Source organism: Carcharodon carcharias, chromosome 7, assembly GCF_017639515.1.
Source record: "Carcharodon carcharias isolate sCarCar2 chromosome 7, sCarCar2.pri, whole genome shotgun sequence".
NCBI classification, from domain to species: domain Eukaryota; kingdom Metazoa; phylum Chordata; class Chondrichthyes; order Lamniformes; family Lamnidae; genus Carcharodon; species Carcharodon carcharias.
The window spans coordinates 118516546-118541696 of NC_054473.1; the positions used below are offsets into that span (position 1 = coordinate 118516546).

The 25151-nt window shown below is 44.6% G+C and overlaps 1 protein-coding gene across 3 annotated transcripts in view; it reads left to right on the forward strand.

The window, feature by feature from the left end:
* The window catches only part of katnb1 (katanin p80 (WD repeat containing) subunit B 1), a 36956-nt gene that overhangs the window by 495 nt on the left and 11310 nt on the right, over positions 1–25151 (forward strand). Inside the window, exons 2-13 of one of the 3 annotated variants that reach the window (XM_041191841.1) lie at positions 4451–4581; positions 5577–5694; positions 6282–6382; positions 6899–6940; positions 7498–7581; positions 9356–9471; positions 10931–11002; positions 13039–13189; positions 18142–18329; positions 19765–19901; positions 22887–22937; positions 23616–23692. In XM_041191841.1, coding sequence (XP_041047775.1) covers positions 4451–4581; positions 5577–5694; positions 6282–6382; positions 6899–6940; positions 7498–7581; positions 9356–9471; positions 10931–11002; positions 13039–13189; positions 18142–18329; positions 19765–19901; positions 22887–22937; positions 23616–23692 — 1268 coding nt within the window. Of the gene's footprint in view, positions 1–4450; positions 4582–5576; positions 5695–6281; positions 6383–6898; positions 6941–7497; positions 7582–9355; positions 9472–10930; positions 11003–13038; positions 13190–18141; positions 18330–19764; positions 19902–22886; positions 22938–23615; positions 23693–25151 lie in introns of those variants that run through there. The other 2 variants (XM_041191842.1, XM_041191843.1) reach the window with 2 other exon arrangements.

The window sequence follows — 25151 nt, forward strand, 5'->3', positions numbered from 1 at the left end:
GGTGGGATGGGGGGGGAAGAAGGGGCTGGTGGGATTGGGGGGGGAAGGAGGGGCTGGTGGGATGGGGGGGGCAAGGAGGGGCTGGTGGGATTGGGTGGGGAGAAGGGGCTGGTGGGATGGGGCGGGGAAGGAGGGGCTGGTGGGATGGGGGGGGGAAGGAGGGGCTGGTGGGATTGGGGGGGGGAAGGAGGGGCTGGTGTGATTGGGGGGGGGAAGGAGGGGCTGGTGTGATTGGGGGGGCAAGGAGGGGCTGGTGTGATTGGGGGGGGAAGGAGGGGCTGGTGTGATGGGGGGGGGAAGGAGGGGCTGGTGGGATGGGGGGGGAAGGAGGGGCTGGTGTGATTGGGGGGGGGAAGGAGGGGCTGGTGGATGGGGGGGGGAAGGAGGGGCTGGTGGGATGGGGGGGAAGGAGGGGCTGGTGGGATGGGGGGGGAAGGAGGGGCTGGTGTGATGGGGGGGGAAGGAGGGGCTGGTGGGATGGGGGGGGAAGGAGGGGCTGGTGTGATTGGGGGGGGAAGGAGGGGCTGGTGGGATGGGGGGGGAAGGAGGGGCTGGTGTGATTGGGGGGGGGAAGGAGGGGCTGGTGGATTGGGGGGGGAAGGAGGGGCTGGTGTGATTGGGGGGGGAAGGAGGGCTGGTGTGATGGGGGGGGAAGGAGGGGCTGGGGGGATGGGGGGGTGGAAGAAGGGGCTGGGGGGATGGGGGTGTGGAAGAAGGGGCTGGGGGGATGGGGGGTGGAAGAAGGGGCTGGGGGTGATGGGGGGGTGGAAGAAGGGGCTGGGGGGATGGGGGGGTGGAAGAAGAGGGCGGGGGGATGGGGGGGTGGAAGAAGGGGCTGGGGGGATGGGGGGTGGAAGAAGGGGCTGGGGGGATGGGGGGGGGATGGAAGAAGGGGTGGGGGATGGGGGGGTGGAAGAAGGGGGCTGGGGAGATGGGGGGGTGTGGAGAAGGGGCTGGGGGGGATGGGGGGTGGAAGAAGGGGCCGGGGGGATGGTGGGGTGGAAGAAGGGGCTGGGGGGGATGGGGGGGTGGAAGAAGGGGCTGGGGGGATGGGGGGGTGGAAGAAGGGGCTGGGGGGATGGGGGGGTGGAAGAAGGGGCTGGGGGGGATGGGGGGTGGAAGAAGGGGCTGGGGGGATGGGGGGGGGTGGAAGAAGGGGCTGGGGGGATGGGGGGGTGGAAGAAGGGGCTGGGGGGATGGGGGGGTGGAAGAAGGGGCTGGGGGGATGGGGGGTGGAAGAAGGGCTGGGGGGATGGGGGGGTGGAAGAAGGGGCTGGGGGGATGGGGGGGTGGAAGAAGGGGCTGGGGGGGATGGGGGGGTGGAAGAAGGGGCTGGGGGGATGGGGGGGTGGAAGAAGGGGCTGGGGGGATGGGGGGGTGGAAGAAGGGGCTGGGGGGATGGGGGGTGGAAGAAGGGGCTGGGGGGATGGGGGGGTGGAAGAAGGGGCTGGGGGGGATGGGGGGGTGGAAGAAGGGGCTGGGGGGATGGGGGGGTGGAAGAAGGGGCTGGGGGGATGGGGGGGTGGAAGAAGGGGCTGGGGGGATGGGGGGGTGGAAGAAGGGGCTGGGGGGATGGGGGGGTGGAAGAAGGGGCTGGGGGGATGGGGGGGTGGAAGAAGGGGCTGGGGGATGGGGGGGTGGAAGAAGGGGCTGGGGGGATGGGGGGGTGGAAGAAGGGGCTGGGGGGATGGGGGGGTGGAAGAAGGGGCTGGGGGGATGGGGGGGTGGAAGAAGGGGCTGGGGGGATGGGGGGGTGGAAGAAGGGGCTGGGGGGATGGGGGGGTGGAAGAAGGGGCTGGGGGGATGGGGGGGTGGAAGAAGGGGCTGGGGGGATGGGGGGGTGGAAGAAGGGGCTGGGGGGATGGGGGGGTGGAAGAAGGGGCTGGGGGGATGGGGGGGTGGAAGAAGGGGCTGGGGGGATGGGGGGGTGGAAGAAGGGGCTGGGGGATGGGGGGGTGGAAGAAGGGGCTGGGGGGATGGGGGGGTGGAAGAAGGGGCTGGGGGGATGGGGGGGTGGAAGAAGGGGCTGGGGGGATGGGGGGGTGGAAGAAGGGGCTGGGGGGATGGGGGGGTGGAAGAAGGGGCTGGGGGGATGGGGGGGTGGAAGAAGGGGCTGGGGGGATGGGGGGGTGGAAGAAGGGGCTGGGGGGATGGGGGGGTGGAAGAAGGGGCTGGGGGGATGGGGGGGTGGAAGAAGGGGCTGGGGGGATGGGGGGGTGGAAGAAGGGGCTGGGGGGATGGGGGGGTGGAAGAAGGGGCTGGGGGGATGGGGGGGTGGAAGAAGGGGCTGGGGGGATGGGGGGGTGGAAGAAGGGGCTGGGGGGATGGGGGGGTGGAAGAAGGGGCTGGGGGGATGGGGGGGTGGAAGAAGGGGCTGGGGGGATGGGGGGGTGGAAGAAGGGGCTGGGGGGATGGGGGGGTGGAAGAAGGGGCTGGGGGGATGGGGGGGTGGAAGAAGGGGCTGGGGGGATGGGGGGGTGGAAGAAGGGGCTGGGGGGATGGGGGGGTGGAAGAAGGGGCTGGGGGGATGGGGGGGTGGAAGAAGGGGCTGGGGGGATGGGGGGGTGGAAGAAGGGGCTGGGGGGATGGGGGGGTGGAAGAAGGGGCTGGGGGGATGGGGGGGTGGAAGAAGGGGCTGGGGGGATGGGGGGGTGGAAGAAGGGGCTGGGGGGATGGGGGGGTGGAAGAAGGGGCTGGGGGGATGGGGGGGTGGAAGAAGGGGCTGGGGGGATGGGGGGGTGGAAGAAGGGGCTGGGGGGATGGGGGGGTGGAAGAAGGGGCTGGGGGGATGGGGGGGTGGAAGAAGGGGCTGGGGGGGTGGAAGAAGGGGCTGGGGGGGGTGGAAGAAGGGGCTGGGGGGGTGGAAGAAGGGGCTGGGGGGATGGGGGGGTGGAAGAAGGGTGTGAGGGGGAAGTAGGGTATGTGGGAAGAGGGGGAAGTAGGGTATGTGGGGGTGAAGAAGGGGATGGGGGATGTGGGGGTAGGAGGGTATGGGGGTGGGTTCGAAGAAGGGTGTGTGGGGAGAGGGGGAAGTAGGGTGTGTGGGGAGAGGGGCAAGTAGGGTGTGTGGGGAGAGGGGCAAGTAGGGTGTGTGGGGAGAGGGGCAAGTAGGGTGTGTGGGAGAGGGGCAAGTAGGGTGTGTGGGGAGAGGGGCAAGTAGGGTGTGTGGGGAGAGGGGCAAGTAGGGTGTGTGGGGAGAGGGGCAAGTAGGGTGTGTGGGGAGAGGGGCAAGTAGGGTGTGTGGGGAGAGGGGCAAGTAGGGTGTGTGGGGAGAGGGGCAAGTAGGGTGTGTGGGGAGAGGGGCAAGTAGGGTGTGTGGGGAGAGGGGCAAGTAGGGTGTGTGGGGAGAGGGGCAAGTAGGGTGTGTGGGGAGAGGGGCAAGTAGGGTGTGTGGGGAGAGGGGCAAGTAGGGTGTGTGGGGAGAGGGGCAAGTAGGGTGTGTGGGGAGAGGGGCAAGTAGGGTGTGTGGGGAGAGGGGCAAGTAGGGTGTGTGGGGAGAGGGGCAAGTAGGGTGTGTGGGGAGAGGGGCAAGTAGGGTGTGTGGGGAGAGGGGCAAGTAGGGTGTGTGGGGAGAGGGGCAAGTAGGGTGTGTGGGGAGAGGGGAAGAAGGGGATGGGGGGTTGAAGAAGGGGATGGGCGATGTGGGTTCGAAGAAGGGTATGTGGGGAGAGGGGGAAGTAGGGGATGGGGGAAGTGGGGAATGGGGGGAAGAGGGGGAAGTGGGGGGTGGGGGAAGTGGGGGGTGGGGGAAGTGGGGGGTGGGGGAAGTGGGGGAAGAGGGGGAAGTGGGGGAAGTGGGGGAAGAGGGGGATGGGGGAAGTGGGGGATGGGGGAAGTGGGGGATGGGGGGAGGAGGGGGATGGGGGGAGGAGGGGATGGGGAGGGGGAAGAAGGGGACGAGGGGGGAAGAAGGGGAGGGGATGGGGGAGGAAGAAGTGGATGGGGGGAAGAAGGGGATGGGGGGGAGGGGAATTTGTGAGGGTGAAGATAAGAAACATGAAAATTAATGGGGAGAGAAAAATGTGGGAGAGAGTGAAATATTGGAAGGGAGATGAATGGTTGAAAAGAAGAAAGTGGGTGGAGGGCACAGGATAAAAACAGCAAAGACAGGGAATGATATCAAAAAGGGGAGGATAAGGGGTTGTGGGGTGGGTTGCTAGAGGAAGATTATATACACTGGCCACAAATTAGGAAAACATTATTGTAACCTCGGTTCCTCTAGCATTGATTGGAGCAGACTAGTGCTAATGTTTTAAGGGTTTACTTTAATGAAATTTGACACGTTTGGAACAGGCAACATCTGAGAATGAGTGTTTTGATTCTTTTAATGACAAAAGGATAACTATATCAATGACGAGCCTGGGGAACATTCGTATTTTGGCCACAAGCTTTTCTTGGAATTTTGTCGTTGAGTGTGCTACTTAGTTTCTCTTTTGCATCCCCCTTACAGAGGAGTTTGTTGCTCATGCTGGTAATGTAACCTGTCTGGTGCTGGGGAAGAACTCAGGCAGGCTATTGGCCACTGGTGGAGAGGACTGTCGAGTCAACTTGTGGTCAGTCAGCAAACCTAACTGTATTATGGTAAGACAGTGTTACCCTTTCTCTAACTGTAAGTGTCTGTGTGAAATGGGTTTGGGGTAGTTTTGTTTTCGAGAGGATGGGGGTCTATGAGCATGAACTTGCCCTCAAATTAAATGAAAGTTGTGCTTGGGCCATGAGGAGAACTGACTGGGACTTGAAAATAGTTCTACAATAGAGAATGTCCCTATTATGATAGCTAACGTATATTACTGTTCAAAAAAAGAGGCTATACTCTACACCTGACTTGTTACTCTTGACCTCTGAGTTCTGGAAAGTTCCCAGTTGCCCAGATTGGACAAATTAATCCAGATCTCTTTAACCTGATACCCCTCAAGGTTTTTGTCTCAATTTTTGGTGAAAAGTATTTTTTTATAAACAACTTCTTGGCTTGGCTTCCAAGCAGCCTTGTTTTTAGATGCTACAGGCAGAAGACAATTTGTTTAACAAAGCATTGAATCATTAAATTCTAGGATTGATGTTATCCTAATTTTATGTAGGTATGCTTAATTACTAGATTTAACAGTAAAGATAGAATGACCAAATAAAGTTATAAATCTTTATAGGGGTGTTTGTGCTTCAGCAGCTCACTACATAGGATAGTTCTTTGTGAATATGGCCATGGGTTCTAAGGATATTTATACACAACTATTAAAGTAAATCAGCTTTTATGTCAATATATCCAGATCCAACAGATATTTGCCCCATCACAAAATTACAGTGGACATGTTGGGAAGTTTCATGGAAAGTGATTTTTGATGTGACCCAAGTTATCAAGCTGGTGCAAGGGCTTGATGGCCCAGTTAGAACTGGCTAATCTTGAGCTGAGTTTAAATGCCCAATGCAATTGGGGTTTAAAATATGGCCCTCTGAATCAAGTACTTTCACCTATATACCTCAAATTTTATTTGTGTGCTCACCATACATGCCTTTAGCCTTGCATTATCTACAGCATAACACTCAATAAAGCATCAATTTAAAAAAAATATTCTGTATAGAGTCTTACAGGCCACAACACACCAGTCGAGTGTATTCAGTTCAAAGATTCTGAGGAGTTGGTTGTTGCAGGCTCGCAGTCTGGATCACTAAGAATATGGGATTTGGAAGCAGCCAAGAGTAAGTACCCATTATCCTTGTGTAACTGTGTGCCCATTTAAACCTCCTACTTTTCAATCTCTTAAATTCTGCCTACATGCTCTCTAGGTGCCAAAGGATTACATTGGAAACAAGTCATTTGGCCCAACCAACCCATGCCGGTGTTTATGTTCCTCCCATCTTTTCTCATCTAAATCTACCATCCTAACCATCTATTCCCTTCTCCCTCGTGTGTACATCTGGTATCCCCTTAAATGCATCTATACAATTTGCTTCAACTGCTCCCTGTGGTAGGAAGTTCCAAATTCTTACCACTCTTTAGGTGAAGAAGTTTCCCCTCAATTCCCTATTAGATTTCCTGGTGACTATCTTATATTGATGACCTCTAGTTAAACTCCTCCCCACAAGGGAGGAGTTTAACTAGAGATTCACTATCAAAACCTTTCATAATTTTGAAAACCTCTATTAGGTCACCCCTCAGCCTTTTTTCAAGACAAAAGAGACCCAGTCTGTTCGTCCTTTCCTGGTATGTAGTTCTTCTACATTGGCAACCTTTAAAATGCTGTAAAGTAGGAATGCAGTAACATATTAATTTTGTTTCCTTGCAGTTCTTCGGACACTGTCAGGACACAAAGCAAACATCTGCAGTTTAGACTTTCATCCTTTTGGGGAGTTTGTGGCTTCTGGCTCCATGGATACCAATGTCAAGGTACAGTACAGTCCAGCAGAACATTACACACTTATTGCAGATAAGGATTTAGGATGTATATTTTAGGAACAGGAAAAGACTATTTGTCCCTGCAAGTTTGCCTCTCTTTTTCTAATGTATCTTGACAACAGCTTTCTCAACATATCCATCACCCCTCTTCAGGATTCCATCTAATTGTCTTTTGTATTTATTTATATTGTTGTTTTTGATAAGTCACTCCAGCATTTTACTTTACTAGTCTTTCACTATTTGTAAAAATGCAAATGAGCTTCATCAATCCTTCCTAATCTTATGGGTGATGCATCAGATTCCCAGTTTCCTTGACTGCTGCCTTTAAAAACCAGTCTGTGCAGCAAAGAAATCCTGAGGAATTAAGCAATCGTTCTCTAGCATGTTAAAATATTCAAATGATTTTAGTGTTTCTTGCTGTATTTAATTTTTATAAAACAAGATAGAAATATCTGCAAATAGAAATAAATGACTGCATGTTGTTAATTCTGATGTTTCCATTTCTAGTTGTGGGACATACGAAGAAAAGGTTGTGTAATGACGTACAAGGTGAGAAAAGTAACTGGTTTCAATAAATCAGTGTTCTTTCAGTTGATAAAGCAGAAAATGGATCTCTGACGGACCTATGATGAATTTCAGCAGGTGTGTGTACACGTACACAAGGGAAAAAGCCTTAAATGGAAAATATCCCACAATCTCCAGTATATGTTTAATGTTCTATGTGTATGTAGATAACTTGCATTTAAAGAATGAAAAGGACCATACAGATTATCATTTTCTGCTGCTGTGCATGGCAGTTACGTTTATCATGTTTAAAAGTCTTAATGTTGCTTATCTGAAACAGCACTCGAGCCTATATGGTTAGTTATATACAGAGATAAAAACAAAAAAACTGCGGATGCTGGAAATCCAAAACAAAAACAGAATTACCTGGAAAAACTCGGCAGGTCTGGCAGCATCGGCGGAGAAGAAAAGAGTTGACGTTTCGAGTCCTCATGACCGTTCTGTCGAAGGGTCATGAGGACTCGAAACGTTAACTCTTCAATTGGGACAGACTACAGGATGACATTGTTTATATTCTAACACTTTCCTTACTCGCTTTGCAGGGTCACACAAATGCTGTTCGATGTTTAAGATTCAGTCCTGATGGGCGTTGGATTGCTGCTGCTGGGGATGATAGCACAGTGAAGGTATTTATACAGCAAACTTTACAAGGAAGTGTAGGGCAATATCACTCTTGGTGTGACTGCAACATGAGTAAGCAATTGGCTTATTGCATTTAGCTGAATAATTTATGTATTGTCTTTTAAGAAGCTGCATACGTAAATTTTTGGGGACTTTTCTGTTAAATTGCCAATCTGTTGTCCTCGATAAAGCAGATTTTTGTGAAAATGAAATCAGTGCAACTTGAGTTTCTTGGTGTCAGCTGCTTTCTACCACAAATTATAAACAAAAAAATGTTTCTGTTGAGTGATGGTTAGAGATATCAGTTCCAAGAAAAGGAATGTGGAACATCTTGGTAATGGACCTTTGCCTTTTTTTAAAAAAGCAAATCATTTTCCTTTCCCATTCCTTCAAGTGCAGGAAAAGTTGAAGATGGTAATTGTAATTTTATTTACAATTGATATGAGGGTAACATGAAATAGTAAATCCAAACATTTGTCGATCATTTGAAATTTATTAGCAGTCGCACCAGAGACTGTATTGTTGGTTGTTTAAGGGAGATTATTTCACTGGTGTGGTAAGAGCTGCTCTTCATGTGATTTAAAGGATGGAAAAAAAAAATGAGAAACCTAAGGGGTAGAACTTGTATTCATAGAGCTCATTTTCTATCCATTTTGAAAAACAAGCAGATTTCCCATGCCACTGCAGTGAGTTAATGCAGTTTTATAAGGACAAGAGTGTTAGTTTTCCATGTGATTATTTTATTCTTGTGTCTGAGATGGTTCAATTTCCTGATACAGGATACTGATATAACATCGCTTAGTTTCAAAAATAGTGTTTTCACCTCAACAAAGATCTGCTGGATTAGTCCCATTTCTGATTAAAACTTGCATGCTAGAAAGACTGTTGATTGCACTGCCAGCTGTGCCAAGATTCTGGAACTCCCTACTTAGCAGTATTGAGAGAGAATCTCGGCTACACGAACTGCAGCGGTACACGGAAGAGGATCACTACCACATTCACAGTGGCAACTAGGGATGGACAATAATCACAGCCTTGTCAGTGATGTCAATGTCTCAAGATTGTTTTCTTGTTAAATCCAATACTTGTATTAACCAAAGGATACTTTTCCAGGGTTGTCAAACTCTGGATTATCAAATACACTCCACAAAAATATTGAAATCCATTCCAAAAATTCTGGTGACTTCAGAACTTCAGATGTTGTAAGTCACTGTTATAACTTATTGGCTGATTAATTGTTCTGCATTCTAAACCTCTGAGGTAAAAGTTGCATTATTTTCACGAACACCAAGGCATTTAAAATATTTTTTGGTAAGTAATAGTGAGGCTATTTAAGAAAACACTCCCTTGATCTTTCCCTTTCCCTTTTTATGGTGCTTCTCTGGCAGTATAGAGAGAGACTTGTATCTGCATTAAGCAAATGTACGTGTCTTAGAAGTGCTTGCTGCTGAGCCTCAATACCAGGGTGGAAAAATTGTCAATTTGCCATTGCTGAAATCTCTTGCCTAATGAATACAGAAATTACCAAACACTAAAGTCATGCTTTGTACATTTAGAAAATAAATATACACAAATGAAGATGTATCTGGTTTTACAGTGAGAGAGTCTATTGCTATTAATGGGTCTATCTAGCAATGGGTCTATAGGCTTTAATTCCTAAATAGGTTTTCTTGCTATCATTGAGAAACAATAGTAGTGAAATTTACTTGTCCTGTGCCTAAATCCATGAAGATGGAAGGAGTTGTTATCTTTATTTATTTTCTCCTTTTTATTACTCAGCTGTGGGATTTGTCAGCAGCAAAAATTCTAACAGAATTCACGGACCACACTGGACCTGTAAACATTGTGGAGTTCCACCCCAACGAGTATCTCCTGGCTTCAGGCAGCTCAGACAGGTCAGAATGGTTGCTGCTTTGAGATCAACTAGTGTCTACAATTTGGAGTAACAGAAATGGAACTTAATTTTCAGCCTTTCATCATCTAAGTTTTTAAACATGCTTCCTCACAATGGTGATATTTAATTCATTTTGAAGGTAGCCTTTTATATGTGCAAATGGCACTAATAGTTGCTAAAAAGCAGAATAAGCTTTAGCTCCAATGTAGCTTTGTATGTGTTGAGTTTTAAATAAGTCTTAAATGGACTAGATACACTTTAAAGGTAGAAGCATTCAAGAGGGCACTAGATGATTGTTTCTATTCAAATAATGTGAAGGGATATGGGGAAAACGCAGGGCAGTGACACTAGGTCTTAATGCTCAGTTGGAGAGCTGGTGCAGACACAATGGACCTCCTTTTGTGCCGTTAAAATTCTGTGAAGATGTAAAAGGTACAAAGTTGTAATTAGCTTGTGACTAGATTCAAGCCTCTAGAGAACTTTCCCCACTTCTACTTCTCTGCCATTCAGTGATTGACTTCTGTACTTTTTTCTCTTGGATGCCCTCAGTGTATGCTGTCAGCCATGGCTCAGTTGATAGAATTCTCACCCCTGAGTCAGAAGGTTGTTGGTTCAAATTCCAAATCCAGTGCAGCACTGTTGCAATGCTACAGGTGCCATGTTTAAATAAGACATTAAACCGAGGCCCCCATCTATCCTGTCAGGTGGTCAAAAAGACCCATTGGTATTATTTTGAAGAAGGACAGGATTTTGATGCTGAGCTGAAGGTGCTATATAAATGTAAGCAGTTCGTTTGGGACATCCTGAGGTTGTGAAAGACTCCATATAAATACAAGTCTTATTTCTTTTACATTGCCTTAAAATTGACTCTGAGAAACCCTCTTGCTGTTCCCATAATATCAGCAGCTCAGAAAAGTGGTATTTTATTCTTTGCTTGTAAATGGCCAATAGACTGGCCCAGATTGATCTATCTGGGTGGTGCACTCACCTTAAAGTGGATCAAAACTTGATTCGGATGTCACAGTAGCAGCAGAAATGGACTTTGGTGGAAAGTCTGCTGTAATCAGTGCTGTTAGCTGCATTTTAGGTGAGGTCACAGTTGGACTCTGAAATAGTGTGTTAGGCAGTAGGCTTGAACTGTGGATTCACTCACCCTACAATACAATTTATTAATTGCTGATTATTTCACAAATTATCAATGTATTGGAGTGATGTAGGAAAACTAGATAAATCATTGAAGCAAAAGGACAACAGTGGTGTCTTTCTAACTTCTGTGTTTAAGATTTTAAAATCTTGTAGGTATTTTAACCTGAGAACTCATCATATACAAATAAATTTCTTGACCCATCTAGCCTAATGGCAGTTTGCATATAGATACAGTAATGGTTGGAAAGACTGATCATGCTTTGCAATGATATTCCACAAGAACTTAAGTCCCTCTTTTTCCCCCCTACTTTCAGAACAATAAAGTTTTGGGATCTAGAAAAGTTTAAGATGGTGAGCTGCACAGAAGTAGAGAGCACTCCTGTCAGGTATGTGGAACTATGTTGAGAGGGTTGGTGTGTTTATAAACAGCATTGCAGCTAAATGGTTTCTTGGGAACTGTGAATATGTGTATGGTGCAGGAGTTGGGTGGTGGGTGCAAACACCACTCACCCTTTGGTGGTTTTGAGCTTTGGAAATTTGTGTTTGGCACATTGGTGATAATGTGCTTATACTACAAACATACCAACAAAAGTAGCTTTGGCCTGAAATAGAAATGAAAGATGCTGGAAATGCTCAGCAAGTCAGGCACCATCTGTGGAGAGAAACAAAAGTTAATGTTTTGGGTCGATAACCTTTTACGAGGAGGTCATTGAACTGAAAGGTTAACTGTTTCTGCCTCCATAGATGCTGCCTAAACTGAATATTTCCAGCATTTTCTGTTTTTATTTCAGATTTGTGGAATCTGCAGAACTGTAATAATAGTCAAATTGCTTAAAGCCATGGGGTTGACCTATACACGGGTAATGTTTTTCAAGGGTTGACATGTATGCTTAATTTGGGCCCAAATGAAATCTTAAAAAGACTGTCATAATGGTATAAAATAAAAACCAGTAACCGTAAGGAGTTCATGTTAATTATCTAGCATTGTTTTATTTTATAACATTACAAACTATGTGCACTTCACCCATATTAATTATCTAACAGAGATAAAAACAAAAAACTGCGGATTCTGGAAATCCAAAACAAAAACAGAATTACCTGGAAAAACTCAGCAGGTCTGGCAGCATCGGTGGAGAAGGACAAAGTTGATGTTTCGAGTCCTCATGACCCTTCAACAGAACTGAGTAAAAATAGGAGAGGGATGAAATATAAGCTGGTTTAAGGTGGGGGGGAGGTGTGGTTGTAGGGACAAGAAGCAGTGATAGGAGCAGATAATCAAAAGATTATCTCCTCCTATCACTGCTTCTTGTCCCTACAACCACACCTCCCCCCCACCTTAAACCAGCTTATATTTCATCCCTCTCCTATTTTTACTCAGTTCTGTTGAAGGGTCATGAGGACTCGAAACATCAACTTTGTCCTTCTCCACCGATGCTGCCAGACCTGCTGAGTTTTTCCAGGTAATTCTGTTTTTGTTTTTAATTATCTAGCATATGTTTTGAGGACTTTATATATCAATACTCATTTTCAATAATATTTATATACATTTACAATAAAATTGAATCATTAACATCTCCAGGATTATGCTTTGGTTCTAAAACATTTTGGGTTTTGATCCCTGAAAAACTAGAGTGGACGTTTACACGAGGTATATGAAAAATTTACATTCTTTTGGCCGAAAATCATGGGGTTGACTTTTAGGAGATCAACTTTTACAAGAATATATATAGTATTTTATTTTTGCAGCAGTTACGGCCTGTTTTCCTCAACTATAGGGTGACCTGTTCTGTTGGCTGAGAAATGTATTTTTTGCTCCCCATTTTCTCCCTTCTTCTGAGACCAGTGGTTCATGTGTATGGTGCAGGAGTTGGGCAGTGGGTGCAAACACCACTCGCCCCTTCTAGTGCAGTGTTATGCACCATGGATCTTGGAGATCTGCCAATATCTTATTCAAATGACTACACTTAGTCTGGAATGCTTAGTATTTGCAAGCTGCTTGCAGGCGCTGACAGCACAGTCAAAACTGATCCTGCACTCACCTTGCATTCGCACACATGATCTTTCCAGCAAGGCTTTGTGCTTTTAACTGGGAATCCATGTTGATTTCTCCCGCTTTCCATTCTCAGCCCAGGACAATGAGGCTCACTATAGTGTCTTACCCCTGCGCCAGTAGTGTGATGTTCTGTTGACTGTGAGTATACTTTGATAAAGGGTGTCCTTTTTTTTGGAGGGTGGGGGGCGGTGGTGGTGGTGTGTGAGGGAATGGAATAATTTGCTACAGTTGCCACGTATTTCAATGAAATGCCATGAGATTGATGGAGCTTTGAAATGATAGGGAGGACTGAAGGATTGAAATGAGTTTCAGTTGAGGAAACTGTTCTGCAGCTAATACCTTTCTTTTCTCATTCTCCTTTTATTTAAGGTGCATCTTATTCAACCCAGATGGCTGTTGTCTCTACAGTGGTTCTCAGGACTCGTTGCATGTCTATGGCTGGGAACCTCCCCGCTGTTTTGATGTACTGCCGGTTAACTGGGGTAGAGCAGTAGACCTTGCCATCTGTTCCAATCAGTTGGTATGTATTGCACATGCATGTGTATAGAGTTGCAGGAATTGCCCAGATAAACCCGAATCCTTAAATGGTGCAATTTCTTATGAGAAATAAAAAACAGCATATATTGATGTTGATAAGAATCATGCTGCCAAGAGGTAATTGCACAGCTGCAAAAATAGAAAGGAATGTAATAGATGAATGATGGAAGCACGAATGTTGAGATTTATAAGCAGACCTCTAGACTACAAGTTTGTTGGACCATAGTGATTCATTCTATCTGTGGTCTCTTGGGGAATTCTTCAGATGTCCTGGTCAAAATTCCTCTTTCAACAACAACAACTTGTAAATAACTTGTATTTATATAGTGCTCTTAACATAATAAGACATCGCAGAGCACATCACGGAGGCATTCTAAAACGGAATTTCACTGAGCAACCACATAATGAGATATACGGGGAGGTAATCAAAAACTTGGCAAGAGAGGTAGTTTTAAGGAGCTTCTTAAGGAGAATACCAAGCTGGAGAGGTTCAGGGAGGGAGTACCAGAGTTTAGGGCCTAGGCAGGTGAAGACACAACTGCCAGAGGTTGAGCAATTAAAATTAGTAGTGTTCAGACGGCTGGAATTCGAGGAGTGCACATATCTTGGAAGCCTGTGGGGCTGGAGGAGATAACAGAGAAAGGGGGGCCAAGCAACGGAGAAATTTGGAAACCAAGATGAGAATTTTTTTTTTTAACTTGGAGCTAGGGTAGGTCAGTGAGCTCAGGAGTGATGGGTGAACATCATTTGGTGTGATTTAGGATATGGATAGCAGCAATTTGGAAGACATCAAGTTTACGGAGGATAAAATGTTGGAGGTTGGCCAGGATGCGTAAGAATAACCAAGTCTGGCAGTAACAAGGGCATGGATGAGGGTCTTAGCAGTGGATGAGCTGAGGCAAAGGTGGAGATGGGTGATGTTATGGAGGTGGAAATAGATGCTTTTGGTGACTGCATGGCAATGTGGTTGAAAGCTTATCTCGCGGTCAAATATCAGAAGTTGGTGAGCAGTCTGGCTTCGACTCCAGTGGCCAGGGAGAGGTTTAGAGAGGGTCGAGAAATGAAGCCGGTGGATACCTTTATATTCCTGGAATAGAGAGCAGTTTTCACAGATGGGAGCAGTTTTCACAGATGGGAGCAGTTTTCACAGATGGGAGCAGTTTTCACAGATGGGAGCAGTTTTCACAGATGGGAGCAGTTTTCACAGATGGGAGCAGTTTTCACAGATGGGAGCAGTTTTCACAGATGGGAGCAGTTTTCACAGATGGGAGCAGTTTTCACAGATGGGAGCAGTTTTCACAGATGGGAGCAGTTTTCACAGATGGGAGCAGTTTTCACAGATGGGAGCAGTTTTCACAGATGGGAGCAGTTTTCACAGATGGGAGCAGTTTTCACAGATGGGAGCAGTTTTCACAGATGGGAGCAGTTTTCACAGATGGGAGCAGTTTTCACAGATGGGAGCAGTTTTCACAGATGGGAGCAGTTTTCACAGATGGGAGCAGTTTTCACAGATGGGAGCAGTTTTCACAGATGGGAGCAGTTTTCACAGATGGGAGCAGTTTTCACAGATGGGAGCAGTTTTCACAGATGGGAGCAGTTTTCACAGATGGGAGCAGTTTTCACAGATGGGAGCAGTTTTCACAGATGGGAGCAGTTTTCACAGATGGGAGCAGTTTTCACAGATGGGAGCGGACCCAATAGTGCTTTATATACTCCAGCCAGACCTGGAGGTGAATGGCTAAACTAGATGCCCACCATCTCTATTCATTTCTGTATCCCTTGGACTTAAGGGAGCAGAGATGAGGGCCATACAGTGTGAGGGAGAGTAATGATTTTATAGGGCACTATAGTATTTAAGGTGGAGCTGAGGATGCAGTTGAGCAAAATCTGAGGCTGCAGGACTGTCAAGGTGAGTGGAGGATCAAAGGCTTGACAATTATGGGATTTGAAAAGGCAATTCTAGTGAACTGGGGTAAGAGTTCTTTCTAGGGATGGATTCAGAAGGAATTAGGGTTTGGAGGGGGATGTGGGTGGAGCCTGATGCAAGGAACCTCAACCAATATCACCAAAAAAAAAATTGCTTATTCATCATCTTACTACTTGAGATCCTGTCTGAAAAATGGCTGCTGCATTTTTTTTGTAACAGTCACTAAGTTTCAAAATAATCTGTTGTATATGAAGCACTGAGACTTTTGAGGTACATGACATGATTTATAAATGCAATCTGCTCTTTGTGATCATAATTCATGGAAAATGAGGTGGGTCAGTGGAAAATGTTCAAAGAAGATTTAGATTTGAACTAAATAAACTGAGTAGATGCTAAGAAAACTAAATCTAATCTTATTGGAAGAAATTAATTTTGAATATGAGCTGAATTTTTAAGATTCTGAAGGAAATTGGTTCGATCGTTGCAGAACCAGGGGACTTTGTTATGAGGAGAAAAGCAGGTCCTATGCTACATAAAAAGTAACTGGTTATCTTTGGCAGAATTTGCTCACATTGTTGCAATTGTTTTCCCATTGATTTTCTCCTTGCTCCCATTTACTCTAGAAACTCTGTTGCCAGATGTTGGGAGGGGAAGCAGCACTGCTGGGACATTACCAACAGGCCGCTCCTGCTGTGGCTGGCAGCAGAGCAGATTAAACATAACAAACGGAGAGCAGGCTTTGAGTGACATTAAACTTATTTTGAAGTAACACTAAAGCAGTTTTGCCTGTTGCAAAAGAAAAAAACATTTTGGTAGGAAGAACAGGGAGAGGCAATATAAAGTAAAGGTTACAATGCTAAAGGGGGTGGAGGAGCAGAGGGACCTTGGGTATTTGTGCTCAGATCAATGACAGTGATAGGGCAGGTTGAGAGAGCGAATCGCTTTTGAATCAAAAGGCGTATTGGATCCTGGACTTTGAATAGGGCATAGAGTACAAAAGTAAAGAAGTCATTAAAAACCTGTATAAAACACAGGTTCAGCCTCAACTGAAGTATTAACATAGGAACCAGGAGTAGGCAATTCAGCCCTTCGAGCCTGCCCCACCATTCAATACCATCATGGCTAATCTCATTTTGGCCTCAATTCCAATTTCTCGCCCTCTCCCCATAACCTTTCAACCCGTTATTAATTAAAAATCTGTCTATCTCCTCCTTAAATTTATTCAGCACCCCAGCATCCTCTGCACTGAGGTAGTGAATTCCACAGATTCACGACCTTTTGAGAAAAGTAATTCCTCCTCATCTCTGATTTAAATCTACCACCCCTTAGCCTAAAACTATGGCCTCTCGTTCCAGAATGCTGCACAAGGGGAAACATCCACTCCACATCTACTTTTTCTATCCCCTTTAGCATTTTATATACCTCAATTAGATCTCTCCTCATCCTTCTAAACTCTAGCGAGTATAGGCCAAAGCTGCTCAATCTTTCCTCAAGACAAGACCCACATCTCTGGAATCAATCTAGTGAACTTCCTCTGAATCGACTCCTGTACAACTACATCCTTCCTCAATAAGGGGACCAAAACTGTGCACAGTACTCCAGGTGCGGTCTCACCAATGCCTTGTACAGTTGCAACAACACTTCCCTATTTTTATACTCTCTTCCTTTAGCAATAAATGCCAAAATTCCATTTGCCTTCCTTATTATCTGCTGTACCAGCATACTAGCTTTCAGCGATTCATGCATGAGGACATCCACATCCCTCCTCAATGAAGCATTCTGAAGTTTCTCTCCCTTTAAATAATAAGTCACCTTTTTATTCTTCCGACCAAAATAGATACCCTCACACTTATCCACCTTATTGCATCTAGTCCTGGTCATCACATTTTACGATGTGCATGAGAGGATTAAAGCGGGTGCAGAAAAGATTCATGAGGGGTGAGGAACTTAAGTTACCGAGATAGATTGGAGAAGCTGGGCCGGTTCTCCTTGGAGAAGAGAAAGTTGAGAAGAGATTTGATTGAGGTGTTCAAAATTGAGTCGTATGGACAGAGTACATAAGGAGAGAGAACCAGAAGACAACAATTGAAGGTGATTGGCAAAAGAAGCAATGGCAACATAAGGAATGCACTGCTTGAGAATGTAATGGAGGCAGATTCAATCGTGCCTTTCAAAAGGAAAAGCTTTGAGGCCTAGAGGGTAAAGGCAGGGGAATGGCAGCAAGTGAATTGCCCTTGCAGAGAGCCGGTACAGACACGGTGGGCCGATTGGTCTTCTATGATAAATTGGAAAGGGGGGGGTTACTGAATGGTCTAGCCTTTTTGATAAACTACTGTTTTGTGACATGTTGCGGAGGAGTGCTAGGAACTGTCAAGCACCTGGTAGGTGCTGTTGTCGTGTGGATGCCTTGGAGTGTATTAAGTATTGGCCACACTGGAGCTCCCATGACCCTTCATGTCCTGCCACAATGACAAGACAACAATGCCTCAGGCAGTGCAGGAATATCCAGAAAAATAGTTGATGCTTTGCACTCAGCCATGTATGTCGGGACTCCTACTTTCAAGTGCATTTGCTATTATTCTGATTCAGCAGGTTTGTTTTGGGCTAGTTGTACTTTGTCAGTATTTTCAAACAATGAAATTGTTGGTCCCATTTATTACAACTTTAAGTGAAGCTGAAATTTCAGCAATGACACCAATGAAAACAAAATTCTGAACATGCAGGATGAACGTTGACCATGACATGCATGTGCTTATTGAAGGTAGCTCCACATCTTGATAGAATTGTTGCTCAGCATCAGCAACAATTTTCTCATTAAATAAGTAAAACAAAAGTAATAAATTACGTTTAATTGTATAATTTAATGCAGAGAAAATACTTGTGTTGAGTTACAAGGACTCTGGAATTTTTGTATCATGAGAGGGGATTTCAGAAGCAAAAAAATTGAGAACCACTGTTCACCGCAATAGTTCTATTTCAATTCACTTGGTGCTTTGTTTACATAATAGATTGGAGCTTCATTCAGTCAGGTGACAGTCTCGACATTTGTAGTGGATCTAAATCGGGTGAAGAAGACTGGTTCTATTGTCCAGGGTGTAGTTGAGGATGAAAAGCTGTTCAATCTCCCAGTGACAAAAGGAGCTGTGCTCAGACGCAACTATGAGCGGCCACTAACCACCTGCAGCAGACCACAAAGGTACAACAGTTTTTGTTCCATTTTAGAAAAGAGCAGCCCCTGATTGTTTCAACTCCATGTTGCTCAAGTATAGGCTTCCATTCTTTTTGTTGCTTTGTTTGCTGTTTCTGTACAATTGCGATTTACCAGGCATTGGTTTAGCTTTGACCAAGCTCCTTTAGCACCAAAAGGAGCACTTTCATGGTATTAGAGAAGAGTGGAGCTACATTGAACATGTATTTCTGCTTTCCTAACATGCCCTTTACATTGGCCATTTCAGAAATAGCCTTGTGCCTGATGAAATTTTCACTACCACAATTTTGTCTTATATTCTGAGGATGGTACAAAGAGCAGTGTCTGAACCAGATTACAAACTGGTTCACCTCGACTTGAGTTCATCACTTCTCCAGCATTCCATGGCACTTCAATATCTTATGTTAATCCCCTCACTGCCACTGTGGTATTCCTCCTTTGTCAGCTTGTTTGTAATTGCCCTGAGCTTTCTATATCTAGGAGTGACTTGCCATAGCAAGCACTGGCTTATTACATGGAAATTGCAATACACATAAAGGTAATTGAACCCACTAGTCAGTATTGCTGTTTACCCCCAACATGAACAAAGCTTTGATTCCTTGTGCCTACCCTATTCTCATATCCCATTATTCTTCTTTCCTTCAACTACTTATCCAACTTGTTGAAAGTTTATATGATCAACCTCAATCATTAACTCTGCTAGTGCAATCCGCAGCCTCATTCCCCTATATTGTAAAGAAATACTGTGATAGATTATCATATACATGTGTTGCAGGAAAAGACAATATACACTAGTCTTTGCACCCATCCACCCTTTAAAAAAAAGTCTACCTGAGGTTTTATCTATTTACTCCATTATTATGGGGGAATCCATTGGCTGAACATAGAATGTGAAACAGGTCACCCAATTTATACCAATATAGAGGAAAGTATTCAATGTGCCAGTAAGCTGCTTCAGTGTGCACCCTATTAAGCACTTCAGTTTGCTTTCCATTACAACTTCATGTGATGGACCTGTAGCCAGCTTGATATTAAGTACCTCAAAATACTCTCTCCAGGCTGCTGGGGTTGCAGTGGGTACAAAGCAAAAGTTTTGTATAGTTGCCATTGCGTTTTACTCAAATGCTGGTGAGGGGGAAAAAATGTCTTTGGGCCAATTGCATAAAAACGTTAATGTGCCAACATTTTGTACTTCACTGAAATCCCGCTTTAAACACTGGGAGGTTTTGATCATATTAAATTACTGGGACAACAGACTCATTTGATATTTTGGGCCTTTTTGGTGTCAAGTACACCTGGACCCCAATACTTTGAGATAGAATCACCTCTGGTTGTTTTAGGAGCTTTCTCCAGTTGATCTAGTTTAGCTATTCTCCCTTAGCCCCCAGCCCCAGATAAGCAAGTGCAAACTGTTTTGTCTCAGTAGTAAGGTGAAGGAGGAGCCAGAGAGTGAAGGGCGCATTCCAAGTGGGGAAGAGGAGAAGGATGACAAGGAGTCAACGGCAGAAATTCGAAACCCAGAAGAATATAAGGAGATCTTTCAGCCACAAAATGCCATTGGTCAGTAAGATACCTTTCTCTCTCTCTCTGGTTATGTTGATTGTATTTAATATGCAAAATATTTTATGCAATTATGAAAACCTCGCCAGTGAATAACTGGACTTGAGAATTTGTGGAATCTGTCCATTTTGGAAAAGCTGACATTTGGGACAGTCATTGCTGAAACATTCTCTGTCAAGGTTACCAATGTTTATTGATCTTATCAGTTAAAAATTAGGCGACGTTTTCATAGACGTGGTAGACATAGACATGACACAGGAGGAAACCGTTTGGCCCATTGTGCCTGTGCTGGTTGACGAAGAACTACTTAGCCTAATCACACCTTCCTGCACCAAGTTCGTAGCCTTGCCATGGCTCTTCAAGTGAATATCCAAGTACTTCAAATGTGTTGAGAATTTCTCCCTTTACCACCCTTTCAGGCAATGAATTTGAGGTCCCTACCACTTTCTGGTGGAAAAAGTTTATTCCTCATCTCCTCTTTAATCCTTCTACCAATTACTTTAAATCTATTTCCCTGGTTTTTGACCCCATTGCTAAGGTAAATAAGATGTCCCTATTTATTACATGTAGGTCACTCTCAATCTTATACACCTCAATTAAGTCATGCCTCAATTTCTTCTGTTCCAAGGAAAACAATCCCACCCCATCCAATCTTTCTTCCGTATATAAAATTTCCCTGTCCTGACAACAACCTCGTAAATCCACTGCGCGCACTATCTAATGCAGTTTCATCTTTTTGCTAATGTAGTGACCAGAACTGTACATGGTACTCAAGTTGTGGTCTAACTACTGTTGTAACAAAAACAAAGCAGTGGAAAACTCAGGTCTGGCAGCACCTGTGGAGACAGAAACAGATTAATCTTTCAAGTACAAATGACCCTGGTGTAGTAAGCAGTCCTTGTATAAGCTCCCCACTCTTATTAGCCAAGGCATAGAATAAAAGGAAAGCAAGCCATATACTGCCTTAATCACCTATTGATCTTCTACATTCTGAAACTTAAATATACACTCCAAGGCCCCTCTGTTCCTCCAGACTACTCACTACCCCTTCCATTTATTGTGCTTTGCTGCACCTTCTAAAATGCATTACCCCAAACTTTTCTAAATTTGAATTCCATTTTTCACTTTCCTGCCCCACTCACCAGACCATCTATATCTTCCTGCAGCCTAAAACTTTCCTCTTCACTATCAACCAAGCAGCCAATTTTTGTATCACCTGCAAACTTCTTTAGCATGCTCCCGGAGTTGAAATCATGAATATAAACTATAGAATGCAAGGAACTGCATATTGAGCCCTATGGAACCCCACTGGTAACAGCCTTCCAAAATCACCTGTTAACCATTACCTTTGCTTCCTGCAGCTAAGCCAATGTTGGATCCAATTTGCTACTCTGCCTTGGATCGCACGGACATCTACTTCTTGATCAGGCTGCCACGTTAAAACCTTAGTCAAAATTCTTGCTAAAATCCATGTAGATCACATCCACTACATTACCTTCATCAACCCATGTCACTTCAAAAAATGTAATCAGCTTGGTCAGACATGACCTTCGTTTAACAAATCCTTGCTGAGTATCTTTGATTTAATATATGCTTTTCAAAATGAAGGCTTATACTGCCCCACAGCTGGAGTTAATCTGTCTTAGTAATGGAATTATCTCTTCCTTCCATTTAAACAGTGATACAACCTCCAATCCTCTGACACCGCCCTGTTGTCAGGGATGATTGAAATATGATGATCAGAGCTTCTGCACTTTCCTCCTTTCCTCTTAACAGCTTGAGATTTAATTCATTCAGGCCTGGTGATTTATCGATTTTTCAAACACTTCAAGCCCTTGTTTTATTTTCATGGGATGTGGACATCGCTGACAAGGTCAGCATTGTTTCCCATCCCACTTGCTCTTGAACTGAGCGGCTTGCTTGGCCATTTCAGAGGGCAGCTAACAGTCAACCACCTTACTGTGGATCTGGAGTCACATGTAGCACAGATTAAATACTTTGTATTTAGGTATGTACCATTAAGTACAACCAAACTTTTTGTTTTGTCTATATTCCAATGTTTATTTGCTCTGCCTTTCCAAACTCACTAATTTTCTGCCTTCTCTTTGCAGCTCAGTTTTTCTCTTTTCTGAATCTATACACTGCTCTTCATCCATCTCCCTGTTTAGTTTAAACCCTCCCCAACAACACTTGCAAATCTGCCTATGAAGATATTGGTGCTGCCCCTGTTGAGGTGCAACCTGTCTGGCTAGAAACGGTCCCAATGCCCCAAGAATCTAAAGCCTTCCCTCTTACAGCTCTCTTCAACCATGCCTTTGTTGACTCTTTCCTCATATTTCTGTAGTCACTGGATCTGGGAGTAATCCTGCTTTAATCTCTTGCTTAATTCCTTAAAATCTGCTTGCAAGACTTCAACCCTTATTCTACCTATGTTACTGGTACCAATTTTGTAATTTCTGTTCTTAATTTCTAAAGGTTACTGATCTATCTTTGATCCATAAGGGTGTTGAAATGGGCAAGAATTTGATAAATTCTTAAACATTTACCTCCCACAAAAACGTTATGCACCTTTATTTATGAAGTATCTCACTAAACCGTGAATCTGACAAAAGTGCCTGTTCTTCTGCCACATAATTGCCATGTGCCTTTTCACTGATCATTACAGTGAAGCGTTTTGTTCCATTTGGCTTCATCAGAAACCCTTTGAACTGTGTTTGCATTACTGAATCTGGTTCCGTGTTTTAACCAGACATGTACCAGCATACTGCTGCCTGAATAGCCCAGAGTGATGGAATGCTAATTGACTTCAATGTTCTGTAGAAGTAATTGGTTTAATACAGTTGTATTAAAATGAATGTTGGAAGATTTTTAATGTTAAATGTAAAAGTAAAAAAACCTATGAGCAGTTGTCTTATTCTGTTGATGTATTTGAAAATATAACGTGAAATTTTATTGCTGCCTCTTATTGGTGTGTTCTTGTGGCAGCTCGGACTCCACCTCGGAGGACAGATCCCTTTCCTGCTCCCCCAGAAGATGGTAAGCCTCTTTTGGAACACTTTTTTTTTCCTTTCAGTCTATGTGAATGATTTACATCTGTGTAGAACTTTAGTGCAGTACAGGTCACTGCATCCAATCTCCTACCTCAGGACGTGATTGCTCCTAGACTTCAGCTCTAAGTGTTTAGTAGGTCATCAGTTGTGTACATGATAACTTTGTTTCAGGTCAGTTTGATCAGGCTATTTTCATTGCTTGCTGCCTTTGGTCAAATTGCTCATCTTTTTTTTTTCTAGGTTAGATTAGGAGGTTCATTGATCTCTTTATGTTAAGTACATTTCCATTCACCACACTAGATGGCAGTTTACTACATAAATTAAGTGAAGTTGCTACTCAAGTTTCAATTCAAAGACTCATTCTTAGTTGAGATGTTTTTCCATACAGACCTGATTCCAAATTTTAAAATCATATTTCTTCCTTTTTCTTAAAGTTTATTGAACTCTTTATTTACCCCCATTTCAATATAGTTCTTTGAACTCTTTACTTCCTCACCTTTTCACTCTGAGCAGTTCCTAAATAATGAACTGCACATGTCAAACTGTTTCTTTGAAAATCTTGTATATAGGTGCGTGCAATAGTTTTATTGGTGCTCAGTGGACTGTGCTTCATGCTCTTCTCTTTAATGCTGGACTTTATATGTTATGTTAATGTTTTGTGTAGATGCTATTTTGGTGAAGGAAGTTGAGAAAGTGACTGCTTCAACAGAGATGCATTCTCCTGCAGTGAAAAGATTACAGGTTAGTAATGCAATCTGCGGAAAACCTTTATCATTATTCCTATCTTGAAAACCGGTTCTATCAAGGTAGCTATTTCCAAAGAAAGGTCCTTGACCTGAAAGGTTAACCCTGTTGATCTCTCCACAAATGCTGCAAGATCGGCTGAGGATTTCCAGCATTTTCTTTGTATTTCAGATTTCCAGCAATTGCAATATGTTGATTTTGTTTCAGTTATTTGATGCTTCTAGAGGCTTGAACATGTGCAGAATGTATGATCCAAGCAAATATATTATCTTGCTTTTCTTTCATTTTCCTCTGTTCTCCAAGGGCTCCAACTCTTACTGGGATGTAGTCCCATGGGTGCCAATATATTGCCTATTTGATTTATCTTAATGCATGAGCCTATGGAACAAGCATTGGCCATATTGTTTTACTGCATGTAACAGGTCCAATATATCACCAGAACAGGGGTAATTGAGTAGCAGGAGTTAAATCATGGCTGATTTTCTTAATTTCCACACTTCAGGCCCAACAGCACTGAGGACAACTGTAGCATCACCCCAACTGCTGTCCCAAATGAGATGTCCTAACTCAGTACAGACGAAGAATCAAATCTGGGACCTCCTGGTCCTTTTGGGTTAGTGCCACACCACATGATACAATTATCAACTGAGCTAGTGGGGGAACCCCCATTCCTATTTTGTGCTGGAAGTCTAAGCTGTGGATATAATATTTGATATTGACTAAATGATATGCTTTCTTATTTAAAGCAATCTAACGATTTCTAGTCACATTACAGCTGGTGGCTGTTTTAGATGTCGTTGAAATGCCAGAATGCTAAATCATTTCATTCTCTTGTGTAGTTGGACCAGAGTTATCAGTTTAGGATCTTGCAGTCTCAGGATTAGATTTTGTCACTCCGCTTAACCCTGTCTGAGGATCCAGAGTTCTTCGAGCTTAACCACAACACTGATTGCTTCCCTGGAGAACATTGAGGATTGCTTTAAGTGCTGGCAGCTTTGACATTTATTAGGTTGCTTGCTTGATGCAGAGTACCGACAGCCATGCCCAAGCTACAAGCTTGCATCATCTGTGACAAAACCAACAACAAGAGGAAAGGCTGTATTCCTCAGCTTGCCAAGGAGAGCTACAATATTTCATTGCTGTGCAAGCATAGGCTTGGTAAAATACTGAAGAAGGCAATGATAAATGGAGCCAAGCTTTCTTGAGAATTTCATCAGACACAGATGGTGTATTGGATCTAAGTAGAGATTGAATCACATCTCAGACGTCCAGAAGTAATTTCTATAGGATGAATTTTGTAATGTTCACAGCAAGCTTTCGCAAGCAATGTTTATTCACATTGGGTCTTACTATACTGTGAATGGGGAACCACTGGGCATTGTGTTGTCAAAGATTGTACACAGGTTGCGGATATCAAGGATCCCTTGATGTTTATTGTTTTGAAAAGCCGAGATAC